Below are 21,734 nucleotides of genomic sequence, written 5' to 3' on the forward strand. Positions count from 1 at the left end.
CCAAAATTCCCAAAAAAAAATCCCAAAAATTCCCCAAAAGTCCCCAAAATTCCCCAGAAATCTCAAGAATTCCCCAAAAAATCCCAAAATTCCTGAAAAACTCCCCAAAAATCCCCAAAATTCCCCAAAAAATCCCCAAAATCACCCCCCACCCCCCCCCAAAAAAAAAAAAACCCGAATGGAATTTTTGGGATTTTTGAACGGAATTTTTTTGGATTTTGGGATTTTTGGGATTTTTGAGTGGGAATTTTTTGGGATTTCACCAATTTTGGCTGGGAATTTTTGGGATTTTTGTGAAGGAATTTTTGGGATTTTTGGGATTTTTGGGATTTTTTTGGATTTTGGGATTTTCGGGCGGGAATTTTTTTGGGATTTTGGGATTTTCGGCTGGGGCTTTTTGCAATTTTCAATTTTTGAGTTGGAATTTTTTTGTTTTTGTGATTTTTGAGTTGGAATGTTTTCGGATTTTGGGATTTTTGGGATTTTGTGATTTTTGAGTTGGAATTTTTTCGGATTTTCTGATTTTCGGCTGGGACTTTTTGCAATTTTGGTGATTTTCGGGCGGGAATTTTTTTGGATTTTGGTGATTTTCAGGCGGGAATTTTTTTGGTTTTTTGATTTTTGGCTGGGAATTTTTTTCGATTTTGGGATTTTCGGGCGGGAATTTTTTTGGATTTTGGTGATTTTCAACCAGAAATTTTTTTGGTTTTGTGATTTTTGAGTTGGAATGTTTTTGGATTTGGGGATTTTCGGGCGGGAATTTTGGTGATTTTTGAGCGGGAATTTTTGCAATTTTGGTGATTTTTGAGCAGGAATTTTTGCAATTTTGCGATTTTCGGCTGGGGATTTTTTTGGCTGTGGGGATTTTGGGGATTTTTGGGATTTTTGAGCGGGAATTGTTGGGATTTTGGTGATTTTTGAGCGGGAATTTTTGCAATTTTGGTGATTTTCGGGTGGGAATTTTTTTGGATTTTGGTGATTTTCGACCAGAAATTTTTTTTGGTTTTGTGATTTTTGAGTTGGAATTTTTTTGGATTTGGGGATTTTCGGGCGGGAATTTTGGTGATTTTTGAGCGGGAATTTTTGCGATTTTGGTGATTTTTGAGCGGGAATTTTTGCAATTTTGGTGATTTTTGAGCAGGAATTTTTGCAATTTTGCGATTTTCGGCTGGGGATTTTTTTGGCTGTGGGGATTTTGGGGATTTTTGGGATTTTTGAGCGGGAATTTTTGCAATTTTGGTGATTTTCGAGCGGGAATTTTTGCAATTTTGGTGATTTTTGAGCGGGAATTTTTGCAATTTTGCGATTTTCGGCTGGGGATTTTTTTGGCTGTGGGGATTTTGGGGATTTTTGGGATTTTTGAGCGGGAATTGTTGGGATTTTTGGGATTTTTGAGCGGGAATTTTTGCAATTTTGGTGATTTTTGAGCAGGAATTTTTGCAATTTTAGTGATTTTCGGCTGGGGATTTTTTGGCTGTGGGGATTTTGGGGATTTTGGGGATTTTTGAGCGGGAATTTTTGCAATTTTGGTGATTTTTGAGCAGGAATTTTTGCAATTTTAGTGATTTTCGGCTGGGGATTTTTTGGCTGTGGGGATTTTGGGGATTTTGGGGATTTTTGAGCGGGAATTGTTGGGATTTTTGGGATTTTTGAGCGGGAATTTTTGCAATTTTGGTGATTTTCGAGTGGGAATTTTTGCAATTTTGCGATTTTCGGCTGGGGATTTTTTTGGCTGTGGGGATTTTGGGGATTTTTGGGATTTTTGAGCGGGAATTGTTGGGATTTTTGGGATTTTTGAGCGGGAATTTTTGCAATTTTGGTGATTTTTGAGCAGGAATTTTTGCAATTTTAGTGATTTTCGGCTGGGGATTTTTTGGCTGTGGGGATTTTGGGGATTTTGGGGATTTTTGAGCGGGAATTTTTGCAATTTTGGTGATTTTTGAGCAGGAATTTTTGCAATTTTAGTGATTTTCGGCTGGGGATTTTTTGGCTGTGGGGATTTTGGGGATTTTGGGGATTTTTGAGCGGGAATTGTTGGGATTTTTGGGATTTTTGAGCGGGAATTTTTGCAATTTTGGTGATTTTTGAGCGGGAATTTTTGCAATTTTGGTGATTTTCGAGCGGGAATTTTTGCAATTTTGCGATTTTCGGCTGGGGATTTTTTTGGCTGTGGGGATTTTGGGGATTTTTGGGATTTTTTGGCCCCGCAGGATCCACAAGCTGGTGATCGACGACGTGCGGCCCGAGGACGAGGGCGATTACACCTTCGTCCCCGACGGCTTCGCCCTCACGCTCTCGGCCAAGCTCAACTTCCTCGGTGGGCACGGGCAAATCTGGGGCAAATCTGGGGGGTTTTGGGAAATTTGGGGAAAAATTGGGGGAATTGGGGGGAAAAATTGGGGAAAAAATTGGGGGAAAATGAGGGGAATTGGGGGAAATTTGGGGAAAAATTGGGTAAAAAATTGGGGAAAATTTGGGGAAAGAATTGGGGGAAATTTGGGGGGAAATTGGGGGAAAAAATTGGGAAAAAATTGGGGGGAATTGGGGGAAATTTGGGGAAAAAATTGGGGAAATTGGGGGAATTGGGGGAAAAAATTGGGGAAATTTGGGGGAATTGGGGGAAAAAATTGGGAAAAAATTGGGGAAAATTTGGGGAAAAAATTGGGGAAAAAATGGGGGGAATTGGGGGAAATTTGGGAAAAAATTGGGGAAAAAATGGGGGGAATTGGGGGAAATTTGGGGAAAAATTGGGGAAAAAATGGGGGGAATTGGGGAAAAATTGGGGAAAAAATGGGGGGAATTGGGGAAAAATTGGGGAAAAAATTGGGGGAAATTTGGGGAAAAATTGGGGAAAAAATGGGGGGAATTGGGGGAAATTTGGGGAAAAAATTGGGAAAAAATTGGGGAAATTTGGGGGAATTGGGGGAAAAAATTGGGGAAAATTTGGGGAAAAAATTGGGGAAAAAATGGGGGGAAATTTGGGGGAAAATTGGGGAAAAAATGGGGGGAATTGGGGGAAATTTGGGGAAAAAAATTGGGGAAAAAATGGGAGGAATTGGGGGAAATTTGGGGAAAAAAATTGGGGAAAAAACTGGGGAAAAATTGGGGGAATTGGGGAAAAATTGGGGGAATTGGGGGAAATTTGGGGAAAAAATTGGGGAAAAAATGGGGGGAATTGGGAGAAATTTGGGGAAAAATTTGGGGTTTTGGAGGGATTTGGGGGGGATTTGGGAAAAAATTGGGAAAATTGGGGAAAAAACTGGGGAAAAATTGGGGAAAAAATGGGGGAAAATTGGGGGAATTGGGGAAAAATGGGGGGAATTGGGGGAAATTTGGGGAAATTGGGAAAAAATTGGGGAAATTGGGGAAAAATTGGGGGAATTGGGGGAAATTTGGGGGAAAATTTGGGGTTTTGGAGGGATTTGGGGGGGATTTGGGAAAAAATTGGGGAAATTGGGGAAAAATTGGGGAAAAAACTGGGAAAAATTGGGGGAATTGGGGAAATTTGGGGGAATTGGGGGAAATTTGGGGGAATTGGGAAAAAATTGGGGAAATTGGGGAAAAATTGGGAAAAAACTGGGGAATAATTGGGGAATTGGTGAAATTTGGGGAATGGAAATTTGGGGAATTGGGAAAATTGGAAATTGGGAAAATTGGAAAAACTGGGAATAATTGGGGGAATTGGGGAAATTGGGGGAATTGGGGGAAAATTGGGGGACTTGGGGAAAAATTGGGAAGTTGGGGAAAATGGGGTTCTGGGGGATTTGGGGGGATTTGGAAAAAATGGGGAATAGGGGAAATTTGCAGAAAAACTGGGGAAAATTGGGAAATTGGGAAAAATGGGGGAATTGGGAAAATTGGGAATTGGGAAATTTGGAATCTGAAAATTGGGAAATTGGGGGGAAGTTGGGAAAATTGGGTTCTGGGGGGATTTGGGGGAAATTTGGGGATTTGGGAAAATTGGGAAATTGGGAAACTTGGGGGAATGGGATATGAAATTTGGGAAATGGGTTTTGGGATTTTGGAAAAAATGGGCAATGGGGAAATTGGGGATTTGGGGAATTGGGGAAATTGGAAAAATTGGGAAAATTTGGGGGTTTGGGGGATTTGGGAAATTGGGAAAATTGGGAAAAATTGGGAAATTGGGGAAAATTTGGGGGGTTGGGGGATTTGAGGGAATTTAGGGGAAATTTGGGGGGATTTGGGGGGAATTGGGGGCAATTTGGGGGACATTTGGGAGGATTGGGGAAAAAAATGGGAGATTTGGGGGAAATTTGGGGAAATTGGGGAAAAAATTGGGGGATTTGGGGAAAAATCTGGGGGTTTTGGGGGGATTTCTGGGGGATTTGGGGGAATTTTGGGGAATTTTGGGGGGATTTAGGGACAATTTAGGGGATTTGGGGGAAATTTAGGGGTTTTGAGGAAAACTGGGGGAAAATTTGGGGGAATTTTGGAAAAAAATCGGGTTCTGGGGTGGATTTGGGGGGATTTTGGGGGGATTTAGGGGAAATTTGGGGGAAATTTAGGGAGATTTGGGAAAAATTTGGGCGATTTGGGGGGTATTTGGGGAAATTTGGGGGGAATTTGGGGGTTTTGGGGGTTTTGGGTGGGATTTGGGGAAAATTTGGGGAAATTTGGGGGGTTTTGGGGGAATTTGGGGGGATTTGGGGAAAATTTGGGGGTTTTGAGGGGATTTAGTGGAAATTTGGGGGGAGGTTGGGGATATTTGGGGAAATTGGGGAAAAATTGGGGGAAATTTGGGAAAAATTTGGGGGATTCGGGAGCAATTTGGGGGAAATTTTGGGGGCCTTTAGAGGAAATTTGGGGGAAATTTAGGGAGTTTTGGGGGGATTTGGGAAAAATTTGGGGGAATATGGGAAAAATTTGGGGGTTTGGGGGAAATTTGGGGGGAATTTGGGGGGCAATGGGGGCAGTGACGTCACCGCCTTCCCGGTGACGTCATCGATGACGTCACGGCCGCTGGGCGGGGCCTGTGACGTCACTGACCCCCCTCTCCCCAACAGAGATCAAGGTGGAGTACGTGCCCAAGCAAGGTGAGGGCAGCGGGCACCTGGGGACACCTGGGGATACCTGGGCACACCTGGGCACACCTGGGGACACACCTGGGGACACCTGGGCACACCTGGGCACACCTGGACACACCTGGGGACACCTGGGACACCTGGGGACACCTGGGGACACCTGGGCACACCTGGGCACACCTGGGGACACCTGGGACACCTGGGGACACCTGGGGACACCTGGGGGAGCACCTGAGGGGACACCTGGGGGACACCTGGGGGAGCACCTGAGGGGACACCTGGGGGACACCTGGGCACACCTGGGCACACCTGGGACACCTGGGGGGGCACACCTGGGGACACCCGGGCACACTTGGGGGGACACCTAGACACACCTGGGACACCTGGCAACACCTGAGGTGACACCTGGGCACACTTGGGGGGACACCTGGCACACCTGGGACTCACTGAGGGCACAGAGCACACCTGGGGGGACACCTGGGCACAGCTGGGCACACCTGGGGGCACCTGGGGACACCTGAGGGGGACGCCAGGGAAGACACCTGGGCACACCTGGGGGCACCTGGGCACACCTGGGGGCACCTGGGAGGACATGTGGGCACACCTGAGGGGACAGAGCACACCTGGTGGGGAGAAGAAACCCCTGGCAGGACAGAGCACACCTGTGCCCACCTGTGGCCACCTGTGCCCACCTGTGCCCGCCTGCAGAGCCGCCCAAGATCCACCTGGACTGCTCGGGCCGGGACGCGGAGAACAGCCTGGTGGTGGTGGCGGGCAACAAAGTGCGGCTGGACGTGCCCATCTCCGGAGAGCCACCACCCAGCGTCACCTGGAGCAGGGACGGACAGGTGAGACCCCTGTGGCACACCTGTGTCACCTGTGTCACCTGTGTCACCTGTGTGTCACCTGTGTCACCTGTGTCACCTGTGTGTCACCTGTGTGTCACCTGTGTCACCTGTGTCACACCTGTGTCACCTGTGTGTCACCTCTGTGTCACCTGTGTGTCACCTGTGTCACCTGTGCATCACCTGTGTCACCTGTGCCCATCTCCGGAGAGCCCCCGCCCAGCGTCACCTGGAGCAGGGACGGACAGGTGAGACCCCTGTGGCACACCTGTGTGTCACCTCTGTGTCATCTGTGTCACCTGTGTCACCTCTGTGTCACCTGTGTCACCTGTGTCACACCTGTGTCACCTGTGTCACACCTGTGTCACCTGTGTGTCACCTGTGTGTCACCTGTGTCACCTGTGTCACCTGTGTCACCTGTGCCCATCTCCGGAGAGCCCCCGCCCAGCGTCACCTGGAGCAGGGACGGACAGGTGAGACCTCAGTGTCACCTGTGTCACCTGAGTGTCACCTGTGTCACACCTGTGTCACACCTGTGTCACCTGTGTCACCTGTGTCACCTGTGCCATCTGTGTGTCACCTGTGTGTCACCTGTGTCACCTGTGCCCATCTCCGGAGAGCCACCACCCAGCGTCACCTGGAGCAGGGACGGACAGGTGAGACCTCCTGGGTGTCACCTGTGTGTCACCTGTGTCACCTCTGTGTCACACCTGTGTCACCTGTGCCATCTGTGTGTCACCTGTGTCACACCTGTGTCACCTGTGCCCATCTCGGGAGAGCCCCCGCCCAGCGTCACCTGGAGCAGGGACAGACAGGTGAGACCTCAGTGTCACCTGTGTGTCACCTGTGTGTCACCTGTGTCACCTGTGTCACCTGTGTCACACCTGTGTCACCTGTGTCACCTGTATCTCACCTGTCCATCTCACCTGTCCATCTCACCTGTATCTCACCTGTCCATCTCACCTGTCCCACCTGTCCCACCTGTCCCACCTGTCTCACCTGTCCATCTCACCTGTCCATCTCACCTGTCCATCTCACCTGTATCTCACCTGTGCAGGAGTTCTCGGCCACCGAGGGCCGCGTCCGCCTCGAGTCCAAGCACGAGCTGAGCAGCTCCTGGTGTCCTCTCACCTGTGTCACCTGTGTCACCTGTGTCACCTGTCCCACCTGTGTCACCTATCCCACCTGTCTCACCTGTCCATCTCACCTGTATCTCACCTGCAGGAGTTCTCGGCCACCGAGGGCCGCGTCCGCCTCGAGTCCAAGCACGAGCTGAGCAGTTCTGGTGTCCCCTCACCTGTGTCACCTGTGTCACCTGTGTCACCTGTCCCACCTGTGTCACCTATCCCACCTGTCTCACCTGTATCTCACCTGTATCTCACCTGCAGGAGTTCTCGGCCACCGAGGGCCGCGTCCGCCTCGAGTCCAAGCACGAGCTGAGCAGTTCTGGTGTCCCCTCACCTGTGTCACCTGTCTCACCTGTCCCACCTCTCTCACCTGTCCCACCTGTCTCACCTGTCCATCTCACCTGTATCTCACCTGTGCAGGAGTTCTCGGCCACCGAGGGCCGCGTCCGGCTCGAGTCCAAGCACGAGCTGAGCAGCTCCTGGTGTCCCCTCACCTGTGTCACCTGTCCCACCTGTCCCCCTGTGCAGGAGTTCTCGGCCACCGAGGGCCGCGTCCGGCTCGAGTCCAAGCACGAGCTGAGCAGCTCCTGGTGTCCCCTCACCTGTGTCACCTGTCCCACCTGTCCCACCTGTGTCACCTGTCTCACCTGTCCATCTCACCTGTATCTCACCTGTATCTCACCTGTCCATCTCACCTGTGCAGGAGTTCTCGGCCACCGAGGGCCGCGTCCGCCTCGAGTCCAAGCACGAGCTGAGCAGCTCCTGGTGTCCTCTCACCTGTCCCACCTGTGTCACCTGTGTCACCTGTGTCACCTGTCCATCTCACCTGTCCATCTCACCTGTATCTCACCTGTATCTCACCTGCAGGAGTTCTCGGCCACCGAGGGCCGCGTCCGGCTCGAGTCCAAGCACGAGCTGAGCAGTTTCGTCATCGAGAGCGCCGAGCGCGCCGACGAGGGACGGTACCAGATCCGGGTCACCAACCCGGCCGGAGAGGACACGGCCACCATCAACATCCGCGTCGTGGGTGGGCACACCTGGGGACACACCTGGGGACACACCTGGGGCGGCTGGGGACACACCTGGGGCAGCTGGGGACACACCTGGGGATACCTGGGGACACACCTGGGGCAGCTGGGGGCACACCTGGGGCAGCTGGGGGCACCTGGGCACACCTGGGGAGAACCTGGGGGCACACCTGGGGCGGCTGGGGACACACCTGGGGCAGCTGGGGGCACCTGGGGACACACCTGGGGATACCTGGGGACACACCTGGGGCGGCTGGGGACACACCTGGGGCAGCTGGGGGCACCTGGGCACACCTGGGGACACCTGGGGGCACACCTGGGGCAGCTGGGGACACACCTGGGGCAGCTGGGGATACCTGGGGACACACCTGGGGCAGCTGGGGACACCTGGGGACACCTGGGCACACCTGGGGAGAACCTGGGGGCACACCTGGGGCAGCTGGGGACACCTGGGCACACCTGGGCACACCTGGGCACACCTGGGGGCACCTGGGCACACCTGGGGAGAACCTGGGGGCACACCTGGCGCACCTGGGGACACCTGGGGGCACACCTGGCGCACCTGGGGGCACCTGGGCACACACCTGGGGACACCTGGGCGCACCTGGGGACACCTGGGGGGACACGGCCGCCATCAACATCCGTGTCATGGGTGGGCACACCTGGCGCACCTGGGGACACCTGGGGGCACCTGGGGGCACCTCAGGCAGCTGGGGGCACACCTGGGGACACCTAGGCACACCTGGGCGCAGCTGGTGCACCTGGGGGCACCTGGGGAGAACCTGGGGACACACCTGGGGACACCTGGGCACACCTGGGGACACCTGGGGAGAACCTGGGGACACACCTGGGGACACCTGGGCACACCTGGGGACACCTGGGGAGAACCTGGGGACACCTGGGGACACCTGGGCGCACCTGGGGACACCTGGGGGGACACGGCCGCCATCAACATCCGCGTCATGGGTGGGCACACCTGGCGCACCTGGGGGCACACCTGGGGAGAACCTGGGCACACACCTGGGCACCCCTGGAGACACACCTGGGCACACCTGGGGGCTCCTGGGGATACCTGGGGGCACACCTGGGCACACCTGGGCGCTCAGGTGTGCCCTGTCCCCGCAGACGTCCCCGACCCGCCCGAGGCCGTGCGCGTCACCCAGGTGGGCGAGGACTGGGCCGTGCTGGTCTGGGAGCCCCCCAAGTTCGACGGGGGGCAGCCGGTGACAGGTGAGGGCCACACCTGGCAGGTGGCACCTGGGCACGCACCTGGGCGTCCCCTCCGTGCCACCGCTGCGGGCTGGGCTGGGGGTCCTGGCACAGCCGGGCCTCACCTGGGCCACCTGTGTCTCACCTGTGTCACCTGTGTCTCACCTGGGACTCACCTGGGCCACCCGTGTGTCCTCACCTGTGCCATGTGTGCCCTCACCTGTGTCACCTGTGTCTCACCTGGGACTCACCTGGGCCACGAGTGTCCTCACCTGTCTCACCTGTGTCTCACCTGGGACTCACCTGGGCCACCCGTGTGTCCTCACCTGTGCCATGTGTGTCCTCACCTGTCTCACCTGTGTCACCTGTGTCTCACCTGGGACTCACCTGGGCCACCCGTGTCCCACCTGGGCCACCCATGTGTCCTCACCTGTGTCACCTGTGTCTCACCTGGGACTCACCTGGGCCACCCGTGTGTCCTCACCTGTGCCATGTGTGCCCTCACCTGTGTCACCTGTGTCTCACCTGGGCCTCACCTGGGCCACATGTGTCCCACCTGGGCCATGTGTGCCCTCACCTGTCTCACCTGTGTCACCTGTGTCTCACCTGGGCCACCTGTGTCTCACCTGTGTCACCTGTGTCTCACCTGGGCCTCACCTGGGCCACCCGTGTCCCACCTGGGCCATGTGTGTTCTCACCTGTGTCTCACCTGTCTCACCTGTGTCTCACCTGGGACTCACCTGGGCCACGTGTGTCCCACCTGTGTCTCACCTGTCCCACCCATCCCACCTGTCCCACCTGTCCCTCACCTGTCTCACCTGTGTCCCACCTGTGTCCCACCTGTGTCCCACCTGTCCCACCTGTGTCCCACCTGTGTCCCACCTGTCCCTCACCTGTCCCACCTGCCCAGGTTACCTGGTGGAGAGGAAGAAGAAGGGCTCCCACCGCTGGATGAAGCTCAACTTCTGTCCCTCACCTGTCCCACCTGTGTCCCACCTGTGTCCCACCTGTGTCCCACCTCTCTGACCTGTCCCTCACCTGTCCCACCTGTCCCTCACCTGTCCCCCACCTGTCCCACCTGTCCCACCTGTCCCACCTGTCCAGGTTACCTGGTGGAGAGGAAGAAGAAGGGCTCCCACCGCTGGATGAAGCTCAACTTCTGTCCCTCACCTGTCCCACCTGTGTCCCACCTGTGTCCCACCTGTGTCCCACCTCTCTGACCTGTCCCTCACCTGTCCCACCTGTGTCTCACCTGTCCCACCTGTGTCCCACCTGTCCCACCTCTCTCACCTGTCCCTCACCTGTCCCACCTCTCTCACCTGTCCCACCTGTCCCACCTGCCCAGGTTACCTGGTGGAGAGGAAGAAGAAGGGCTCCCACCGCTGGATGAAGCTCAACTTCGAGGTGCTGCCGGCGCTCACCTTCGAGTCCACGCGCATGATCGAGGGTGTGCTCTACGAGATGAGGGTCTTCGCCGTCAACGCCATCGGCGTCTCGGCCCCCAGCCTCAACACCCCCCCCTTCATGCCCATCGGTGGGTGGGGGTCCCAGAGGGGTCCCAGAGGGGTTTGGGGGGGATTTGGGGAGGATTTGGGGGATCCTGGATTGGGTCTGGGGGCTCCTGGAGGGGATTTGGGGGGTCCCGGTGGGTTTGGGGGGGATTTGGGGGGGATTTTGGGGGTCCCGGTGGGTTTGGGGGGGATTTGGGGGGTCCTGGAGGGAATTTGGGGAGGATTTTGGGGGTCCTGGATTGGGTCTGGGGGTACCCAGGGGGATTTGGGGGTTCCTGGAGGGGATTTGGGGAGGATTTTGGGGGTCCCGGATTGGGTCTGGGGGATCCTGGAGGGGATTTGGGGGGTCCTGGATTGGGTCTGGGGGATCCCAGGGGGATTTGAGGAGGATTTGGGGGTCCCGGATTGGGTCTCGGGGCTCCTGGAGGGGTTTGGGGAGGATTTGGGGGGTCCCGGGTGGGGTTTGGGGGGGATTTGGGGAGGATTTGGGGGGTCCCGGGGGGATTTGGGGGGGATTTGGAGAGGATCTGGGGGATCCTGGATTGGGTCTGGGGGCTCCTGGAGGGGATTTGGGGGGTCCCGGTGGGTTTGGGGGGGATTTGGGGGGTCCTGGAGGGAATTTGGGGAGTATTTTGGGGGTCCTGGATTGGGTCTGGGGGTACCCAGGGGGATTTGGGGGTTTCTGGAGGGGATTTGGGGAGGATTTTGGGGGTCCCGGATTGGGTCTGGGGGATCCTGGAGGGGATTTGGGGGGTCCTGGATTGGGTCTGGGGGATCCCAGGGGGATTTGAGGAGGATTTGGGGGTCCCGGATTGGGTCTCGGGGCTCCTGGAGGGGTTTGGGGAGGATTTGGGGGGTCCCGGGTGGGGTTTGGGGGGGATTTGGGGAGGATTTGGGGGGTCCCGGGGGGGTTTGGGGGGGCTCTACGAGATGAGGGTCTTCGCCGTCAACGCCATCGGCGTCTCGGCCCCCAGCCTCAACACCCCCCCCTTCATGCCCATCGGTGGGTGGGGGTCCCGGGGAGGGGTCCCAGGGGGGTCCTGGGGGGGATTTGGGGGGGATTTGGGGGGTCCCGGGGGGGTCTGGGGGGATTTAAGGGGATTTGAGGGGTCCTAGAGGGGATTTGAGGGAGGATTTGGGGGGTCCCGGAGGGGATTTGGGGAGGATTTGGGGGGTCCTGGATTGGGTCTGGGGGGTCCCAGGGGGATTCGGGGGTCCTAAAGGAGATTTGGGGGTCCTGGATTGGGTCTGGGGGCTCCTGGAGGGGATTTGGGGAGGATTTGGGGGTCCCGGATTGGGTCTGGGGGCTCCTGGAGGGGATTTGGGGAGGATTTGGGGGGTCCCGGTGGGTTTGGGGGGGATTTGGGGGGTCCTGGAGGGAATTTGGGGAGTATTTTGGGGGTCCTGGATTGGGTCTGGGGGTACCCAGGGGGATTTGGGGGGTCCTGGAGGGAATTTGGGGAGTATTTTGGGGGTCCCGGATTGGGTCTGGGGGTCCCAGGGGTATTTGGGGGAATTTAAGGAGATTTTGGGGGTCCTGGTGGGGATTTGAGGGGGATTTGGGGGAGATTTTTGGGGTTGATAATTTTGGGGTGATTTTTGGGGTCGATCATTTTGGGGTCGACCATTTTGGGGTGATTTTTCGGGTCAATAATTTTGGGGTGATTTTTGGGGTCGACCATTTTGGGGTTGAGGATTTCAGGTTGATTATTGGGGTTCATAATTTCGGGTCGATTTTTTGGGGTCGACCATTTTGGGGTGATTTTTGGGGTCGACCATTTTGGGGTGATTTTTGGGTTGATAATTTTGGGGTTGAGGATTTCGGGTTGATTTTTGGGGTCAATAATTTTGGGGTGATTTTTGGGGTCGATCATTTTGGGGTTGAGGATTTGGGGCTGGTTTTTGGGGTTCATAATTTCGGGTTGATTTTTGGGGTCCATCATTTTGGGGTTGATCTTTTTGGGTCAATAATTTTGGGGTGATTTTTGGGGTCGACCATTTTGGGGTCGACCATTTTGTGTTGATTTTTGGAGTCGACCATTTTGCGTCGATTTTTGGGGTCGACCATTTCGGTGTCGACGATTTCGGGCTGAATTTTGGGGTTTCGAATTTCGGGCTGAATTTTGGGGTGCATCATTTTGGGGTGATAATTTTGGGGTGATTTTTGGGGTCGATCATTTTGGGGTCGATTTTTTGGGGTCGATAATTTTGGGGTGATTTTTGGGGTCGATCATTTTGGGGTCGATCTTTTTGGGTCGATAATTTTGGGGTGATTTTTGGGGTCGATCATTTTGGGGTCGATTTTTTGGGGTGATCATTTTGGGGTGATTTTTGGGGTCGATCATTTTGGGGTTGATCTTTTTGGGTCGATAATTTTGGGGTGATTTTTGGGGTCGATCATTTTGGGGTCGATCTTTTTGGGTCGATAATTTTGGGGTGATTTTTGGGGTCGATCATTTTGGGGTTGATCTTTTTGGGTTGATAATTCTGGGGTGATTTTTGGGGTCGATCATTTTGGGGTTGATCTTTTTGGGTCAATCATTTTGGGGTGATTTTTGGGGTCGATCATTTTGGGGTCGATTTTTTGGGTCGATAATTTTGGGGTGATTTTGGGGTTGACGATTTCGGGTTGATTTTTGGGGTCGATCATTTTGGGGTTGATCTTTTTGGGTCGATAATTTTGGGGTGATTTTTGGGGTCGATCATTTTGGGGTCGATCTTTTTGGGTCGATAATTTTGGGGTGATTTTTGGGGTCGATCATTTTGGGGTTGATCTTTTTGGGTCGATAATTTTGGGGTCGATCATTTTGGGGTCGATTTTTTGGGGTGATCATTTTGGGGTGATTTTTGGGGTCCCCCCGCAGCCCCCACCAGCGAACCCACCCACCTGGTGCTGGAGGACGTCACCGACACCACGGCCACGCTCAAGTGGCGCCCGCCCGAGCGCCTGGGCGCCGGCGGCATCGACGGCTACCTGGTGGAGTGGTGCCGCGAAGGGGGTGAGTGGGCACCCCAAAATCCGGGGGGAACCCTAAAATTTGGGGGGGAATCCAAAAAATTTGGGGAAAATCCAAAAAATTTCCGTTACGACCAAAAAACTTGGTGGGAATGGCTGAAATTTGGGGCGAAACCAAAATTTTATGGGAAATCAAAAGTTTGGGGGACATCGAGGTGGACTGGGGAGTGGGGCACCCCAAAATTTGGGGGGAAGTCCCAGAATTTTGGGGGAATTCCAAAATTTGGGGGAAAATCCAAAAAATTTCAGTTACGACCAAAAAACTTGGTGGGAATGGCTGAAATTTGGAGTGATACCGAAGTTTGGTGGGAATTCCAAAATTTGGGGGCATCGAGGTGGACTGGGGAGTGGGGTACCCCAAAATTTGGGTGGAAGTCCCAGAATTTTGGGGGAATTCCAAAATTTGGGGGAAAATCCAAAAAATTTCGGTTACGACCAAAAAACTTGGTGGGAATGGCAGAAATTTGGAGCGATACCAGAATTTCATGGGAATCCCAAATTTTGGGGGACATCGAGGTGGACTGGGGAGTGGGGCACCCCAAAATTTGGGGGGAAGTCCCAGAATTTGGGGGGATCCCCAAAATTTGGGGGAAAATCCAAAAAATTTTGGTTACGACCAAAAAACTTGTTGGGAATGGCAGAAATTTGGAGCGATACCAGAATTTCATGGGAATCCCAAAATTTGGGGGACATCGAGGTGGACTGGGGAGTGGGGTACCCCAAAATTTGGGGGGAAGTCCCAAAATTTGGGGGGGAATCCAAAAAATTTGGGGAAAATCCAAAAAATTTCAGTTACGACCAAAAAACTTGGTGGGAATGGCTGAAATTTGGAGCGATACCAGAATTTCATGGGAATCCCAAAATTTGGGGGACATCGAGGTGGACTGGAGAGTGGGGCACCCCAAAATTTAGGGGGAAGTCCCAGAATTTTGGGGGAATCCCAAAATTTGGGGGAAAATCCAAAAAATTTCGGTTACGACCAAAAAACTTGGTGGGAATGGCAGAAATTTGGGGTGACCCCAGATTTGGTGGGAATTCCAAAATTTGGGGGACATCGAGGTGGACTGGGGAGTGAGGCACCCCAAAATTTGGGGGGAATCCAAAAATTCAGGGGAACCCCAAAATTTTGGGGAAAATCCAAAAAATTTCGGTTAAGACCAAAAAACTTGGTGGGAATGGCTGAAATTTGGAACAATCACAAAATTTCGTGGGAAATCAAAATTTTGGGGTGCATCGAGGTGGACTGGGGAGGGGTGGTGAGTGGGCACCCCAAAATCCGGGGGGAATCCAAAAATTCGGGGGAAAATCCAAAATTTTGGGGAAAATCCAATAGATTTTGGTTGGGATCCAAAAGCTTGTTGGGAATGGCTGAAATTTGGGGCGATACCAAAATTTTATGGGAAATCAAAAGTTTGGGGTGCATCGAGGTGGACTGGGGAGGGGTGGTGAGTGGGGCACCCCAAAATTTTGGGGTGGGATCCCAAAATTTGGTAACTCCGAACCCCTAAGCCCAGATTTGGCCCCCCAGAGGCCACGTGGACCCCCGCGAACACGGAGCTGGTGGAGCCCCCAGCCCCAAAACCCCAAAATCTGAGACCCCCAACCCCCTAACCCCCCAAATCCGATACCCCCAACCCCATAACCCCAAAATCCGAGACCCCCAACCCCATAACCCCCCAAATCCGATACCCCCCGACCCCATAACCCCCTCCCCAAATCCATAACCCCCCAAAATTTGGTACCCCCGACCCCCTAACCCCAATTTCGGCCCCCCAGAGTCCACGTGGACCCCCGCGAACACGGAGCTGGTGGAGCCCCCAGCCCCAAAACCCCTTTCCTGACCCCATAACCCCCCAAATCCAATAACCCCCAACCCCACAACCCCAAAATTTGGTACCCCCGACCCCCTAACCCCAATTTCGGCCCCCCAGCGTCCACGTGGACCCCCGCGAACACGGAGCTGGTGGAGCCCCCAGCCCCAAAACCCCAAAATCCGGTACCCCCAACCCCATAACCCCAAAATCTGATACCCCCCGACCCCATAACCCCCCAAATCCGGTACCCCCAACCCCCTAACCCCCCAAATCCGGTACCCCCGACCCCCTAACCCCAATTTCGGCCCCCCAGAGTCCACGTGGACCCCCGCGAACACGGAGCTGGTGGAGCCCCCAGCCCCAAAACCCCTTTCCTGACCCCATAACCCCCCAAAATCCGACACCCCCCGACCCCCTAACCCCAAAATCCAATAACCCCCAACCCCACAACCCCAAAATTTGGTACCCCCGACCCCCTAACCCCAATTTCGGCCCCCCAGAGTCCACGTGGACCCCCGCGAACACGGAGCTGGTGGAGCCCCCAGCCCCAAAACCCAATAACCCCCAACTCCACAACCCCAAAATCCAATAACCCCCGACCCCCTAACCCCCCAAATCCGATACCCCCGACCCCCTAACCCCAATTTCGGCCCCCCAGAGTCCACGTGGACCCCCGCGAACACGGAGCTGGTGGAGCGCTGCGGCCTCACCGTGCGGGGGCTGCCCACGGGGGAGAAGCTCCTGTTCCGCGTGGTGGGCGTCAACATCGCGGGCCGCAGCCCCCCGGCCACCATGGCCCAGCCCGTCACCATCCGCGAGATCGTGGGTGCGCCCCGGGGCACCCCAAAATCACGGGGGGCACCCCCAAAATTACGGGGGGTGGCACCGAAATCCGGGGGGTGGCACCGAATCACGGGGGGGGTGGCTCCGAATAAAGGGGGACACAGCGGGAATGGGGGGGAGGCTGAAATTGGGGGGGGGTCCCGAAATTTGGGGAGAAACCTGAAATCAGTGGGGCACCCCCAAATCTGAGGGGGTATCCCCAAAATCACGGGGGGCACCCCCAAAATTACGGGGGGTTAGCCCCAAAATCCGGGGGGTGGCTCTGAATCACGGGGGGGTGGCTCCGAATAAAGGGGGGCATGGCGGGATTGGGGGGGGGGTCCCGAAATTTGGGGAGAAACCTGAAATCAGAGGGGCACCCCCAAATCTGAGGGGGTATCCCCAAAATCACGGGGGGCACCCCCCAAATCTGAGGGGGTATCCCCAAAATCACGGGGGGCACCCCCAAAATCGCGGGGTTAGCCCCGAATTAGGGGGAACACCCCCAAATCAGGGGGGGAGCCCAAAATTAGGGGAGGAGGCTGAAATTGGGGGGGAGGCTGAAATTAGGGGAGACCCCAAAACATCGCGGGAGGGACCCCCAAATCAGGGGGGAATCCCGAAATTAGGGGGGTCCCAAAAATTTGGAGGACCCTAAAAATTGGGGAAGGAGCCCAGAAATGGGGAGAGACCCCAGAAATGAGGTGGGACCCCAAAATTGGGGAAGGAGCCCAAAAATGGGGAGAGACCCCCAAAATGGGGAGAGACCCCAGAAATGAGGTGGGACCCCAAAATTGGGTAGGACCCCAATATTGGGGAGGGACTACAAAAATGAGGAGGGACCCCAAAATTGAAGAAGGACCCTAAAAATGGGGGGTGACCCTAAAAATCAGGTGGGAACCCAAAATTGGGCAGTGACCCCAAAAATTTGGAGGAGACGGAAAATGGGGAGTGACCCTAAAAATGGGGAAAGACCCCAAAAATGGGGAGAGACCCTAAAAATAGGGAGAGATCCCAAAATTGGGGTGGGACCCCAAAAATGGGGAAGGAGCCCAAAATCGGGGGGAGACCCCAAATTTGGGGGGAATTTGTGAATAAGGGGGGGGAGCGATGACCCCAAAATTGGGGTGGGACCCCAAATTTGGGGAGAATTTGTGAATAAGGGGGGGGAGCGATGACCCCAAAATCGAGGTGGGACCCCAAATTTGGGGGGAATTTGTGAATAAGGGGGGGGAGCGATGACCCCAAAATTGGGGTGGGACCCCAAATTTGGGGGTTCTGCCCCATAGACCCCCCCCAAGCGTTGTCGCACCCCCCCAGAGCGCCCCAAAATCCGGCTGCCGCGGCACCTGCGGCAGACGTACGTGAGGAAGGTGGGGGAGCAGGTGAACCTGGTGATCCCCTTCCAGGTGAGCCGGGACCCACAACTTATGGGGCAGCCGCCCCATGGGGAGCCCTATAGGGGCAGCTCGGACCTATAGATTTATTGGGGAAATTCAGCCCCATAGGGGAGCTCTGCCCTATAGATTTGTAGGGGAAATTCAGCCCCATAGGGGAGCTCTGCCCTATAGATTTGTAGGGGAAATTCAGCCCCATAGGGGAGCTCTGCCCTATAGATTTATTGGGGAAATTCAGCCCCATAGGGGCAGCTCTGCCCTATAGATTTATTGGGGAAATTCAGACCCATAGGGGAGCTCTGCCGTATAGATTTGGAGTGGTAACTCAGCCCCATAGGGACAAATCAGCCCCACAGATCCCATAGGGACCCCACAGCCCCATAGGGACCCCATAGATCCCATAGGGACACCCCAGCCCCACAGATCCCATAGGGACACCCCAGCCCCACACCCCCACAGCCCCATAGGGACCCCACAGCCCCACAGATCCCATAGGGACACCCCAGCCCCATAGGGACACCCCAGCCCCATAGGGACCCCACAGCCCCATAGATCCCATAGGGACCCCACAGCCCCACAGCCCTACAGCCCCATAGGGACCCCACAGCCCCATAGGGACTCCACAGCCCCATAGGGACCCCATAGCCCCACAGCCCCATAGGGACACCTCAGCCCCATAGGGACCCCACACTCCCACAGCCCCATAGGGACACCCCAGCCCCACAGCCCCATAGGGACCCCACAGCCCCATAGGGACTCCATAGATCCCATAGGGACCCCACAGCCCCATAGGGACCCCACAGCCCCATAGGGACACCCCAGCCCCATAGGGACCCCACACTCCCACAGCCCCATAGGGACACCCCAGCCCCACACCCCCACAGCCTCATAGGGACCCCACAGCCCCATAGGGACCCCACAGCCCCATAGGGACCCTACAGCCCCATAGGGACTCCATAGATCCCATAGGGACCCCACAGCCCCATAGGGACTCCATAGATCCCATAGGGACCCCACAGCCCCATAGGGACCCCACAGCCCTATAGGGACACCCCAGCCCCATAGGGACCCCACAGCCCCACACCCCCACAGCCCCATAGGGACCCCACAGCCCCATAGGGACCCCACAGCCCCACACCCCCACAGCCCCATAGGGACCCCACAGCCCCATAGGGACCCCACAGCCCCACACCCCCACAGCCCCATAGGGACCCCACAGCCCCACACCCCCACAGCCCCATAGGGACCCCACAGCCCCACAGCCCCATAGGGACCCCACAGCCCCATAGGGACCCCCCAGCCCCATAGGGACCCCACAGCCCCACAGCCCCATAGGGACCCCACAGCCCCATAGGGACCCCCCAGCCCCACAGCCCCATAGGGACCCCACAGCCCCATAGGGACCCCACAGCCCCATAGGGACCCCCCAGCCCCACAGCCCCATAGGGACCCCACAGCCCCATAGGGACCCCCCATCCCCACCCCCCCCCATGGGGTCTGACCAAGCCCCGCCCCCCGGCAGGGTAAGCCCCGCCCCCAGGTCACGTGGACGAAGGAGGGCGGGCCCCTGGGCGAGGACGTGCACGTGCGCACGTCGGACCGCGACACGGTGTTCTTCATCCGCGCCGCCGCCAGGGGGCACTCGGGGCGCTACGGGCTCAGCGTGCGCATCGAGGGCATGGAGGACACGGCCGAGATGCGCCTGCGCGTCGTCGGTAACTGGGAGCACTGGGAGGGACTGGGAGGGATGGGATGGACTGGGAGGGATGGGAGACATGGGAATGGTGTGAGGGGAACAGGGCTGGGCACTGGGATTGGGAACTGGGAGCACTGGGATTGGGAACTGGGAGCACTGGGATTGGGGACTGGGAGCACTGGGACGGACTGGGAGCACTGGGATTGGGAACTGGGAGCACTGGGAATGCCAGGCTCAGCGTGCGCATCGAGGGCATGGAGGACACGGCCGAGATGCGCCTGCGCGTCGTCGGTAACTGGGAGGGACTGGGAGGGACTGGGAGGGACTGGGAGGGGAGGGATGGGAATGGTGAGAAGGGAACAGGGCTGGGCACTGGGATTGAGGACTGGGAGCACTGGGAGTGATGGGAGACATGGGAAACATGGGAATGGTGTGAGGGGAACAGGGCTGGGCACTGGGATTGGGAACTGGGAGCACTGGGACGGACTGGGAGGGATGGGAAACATGGGAATGGTGTGAGGGGAACAGGGCTGGGCACTGGGATTGGGGACTGGGAGCACTGGGAGCACTGGGAATGCCAGGCTCAGTGTTGGCATCGAGGGCATGGAGGACACGGCCGAGATGCGCCTGCGCGTCGTCGGTAACTGGGAGCACTGGGAGCGACTGGGAGGGATGGGAGGGATGGGAATGGTGTGAGGGGAACAGGGCTGGGCACTGGGATTGGGAACTGGGAGCACTGGGAGTGATGGGACGGCAACTGGGGGAACTGGGTCTGGGCATTGGGATTGGGAACTGGGAGCACTGGGATGGACTGGGAGGGATGGGAGACATGGGAATGGTGTGAAGGGAACTGGGCTGGGTACTGGGATTGAGGACTGGGAGCACTGGGAGTGATGGGACGGCAACTGGATGAACTGGGTGAACTGGGACTGGGCATTGGGATTGGGAACTGGGAGCACTGGGAGAGACTGGGAGCACTGGGATGGACTGGGAGGGACTGGGAGGGATGGGAATGGTGTGAGGGGAACAGGGCTGGGCACTGGGATTGGGAACTGGGAGCACTGGGAATGCCAGGCTCTGTTGGCATCGAGGGCATGGAGGACACGGCCGAGATGCGCCTGCGCGTCGTCGGTAACTGGGAGCACTGGGAGGGACTGGGAGCACTGGGATGGACTGGGAGGGACTGGGAGTGATGGGATTGGGAACTGGGAGCACTGGGAATGCCAGGCTCAGCGTGCGCATCGAGGGCATGGAGGACACGGCCGAGATGCGCCTGCGCGTCGTCGGTAACTGGGAGCACTGGGAGGGACTGGGAGCACTGGGAGGGATGGGAGACATGGGAATGGTGTGAGGGGAACAGGGCTGGGCACTGGGGTCGGGGACTGGGAGCACTGGGATGGACTGGGAGGACTGGGAGTGATGGGACGGCAACTGGATGAACTGGGTGAACTGGGACTGGGCATTGGGATTGGGAACTGGGAGCACTGGGAGAGACTGGGAGGGATGGGAAACATGGGAATGGTGAGAAGGGAACAGGGCTGGGCACTGGGATTGGGAACTGGGAGCACTGGGAGGGACTGGGAGGGATGGGAGTGATGGGACGGCAACTGGGGGAACTGGGTCTGGGCATTGGGATTGGGAACTGGGAGCACTGGGATGGACTGGGAGGGACTGGGAGGGATGGGAATGGTGAGAAGGGAACTGGGTCTGGGCACTGGGATTGGGGACTGGGAGCACTGGGAGCACTGGGAATGCCAGGCTCTGTTGGCATCGAGGGCATGGAGGACACGGCCGAGATGCGCCTGCGCGTCGTCGGTAACTGGGAGCACTGGGAGGGACTGGGAGGGATGGAAGGGATGGGAAACATGGGAATGGTGTGAGGGGAACAGGGATGGGCACTGGGATTGGGAACTGGGAGCACTGGGAGTGATGGGACGGCAACTGGGGGAACTGGGTGAACTGGGACTGGGCATTGGGATTGGGAACTGGGAGCACTGGGAGAGACTGGGAGCACTGGGATGGACTGGGAGGGACTGGGAGGGACTGGGAGGGATGGGAATGGTGTGAGGGGAACAGGGCTGGGCACTGGGATTGGGGACTGGGAGCACTGGGATGGACTGGGAGGACTGGGAGTGATGGGACAGCAACTGGGGGAACTGGGCTGGGTACTGGGATTGGGAACTGGGAGCACTGGGAGGGACTGGGAGCACTGGGATGGTTTTTTGGC

The 21,734-nt window shown here is 56.3% G+C and overlaps 1 protein-coding gene across 1 annotated transcript in view; it reads left to right on the top strand.

Moving 5' to 3' along the window:
• MYBPC2 (myosin binding protein C2) overlaps positions 1–21,734 on the top strand; it is a 61,006-nt gene that overhangs the window by 27,390 nt on the left and 11,882 nt on the right. The window contains exons 14-23 of the mRNA XM_077789861.1: positions 2,211–2,317; positions 5,025–5,054; positions 5,751–5,890; positions 7,882–8,041; positions 9,168–9,272; positions 10,597–10,785; positions 13,627–13,761; positions 16,251–16,418; positions 17,735–17,823; positions 19,334–19,526. Of these exons, the coding sequence (XP_077645987.1) occupies positions 2,211–2,317; positions 5,025–5,054; positions 5,751–5,890; positions 7,882–8,041; positions 9,168–9,272; positions 10,597–10,785; positions 13,627–13,761; positions 16,251–16,418; positions 17,735–17,823; positions 19,334–19,526 (1,316 nt within the window). The remainder of the gene's footprint in view (positions 1–2,210; positions 2,318–5,024; positions 5,055–5,750; positions 5,891–7,881; positions 8,042–9,167; positions 9,273–10,596; positions 10,786–13,626; positions 13,762–16,250; positions 16,419–17,734; positions 17,824–19,333; positions 19,527–21,734) is intronic.

Source organism: Lonchura striata, chromosome 38, assembly GCF_046129695.1.
Source record: "Lonchura striata isolate bLonStr1 chromosome 38, bLonStr1.mat, whole genome shotgun sequence".
Classification (NCBI taxonomy): Eukaryota; Metazoa; Chordata; class Aves; order Passeriformes; family Estrildidae; genus Lonchura; species Lonchura striata.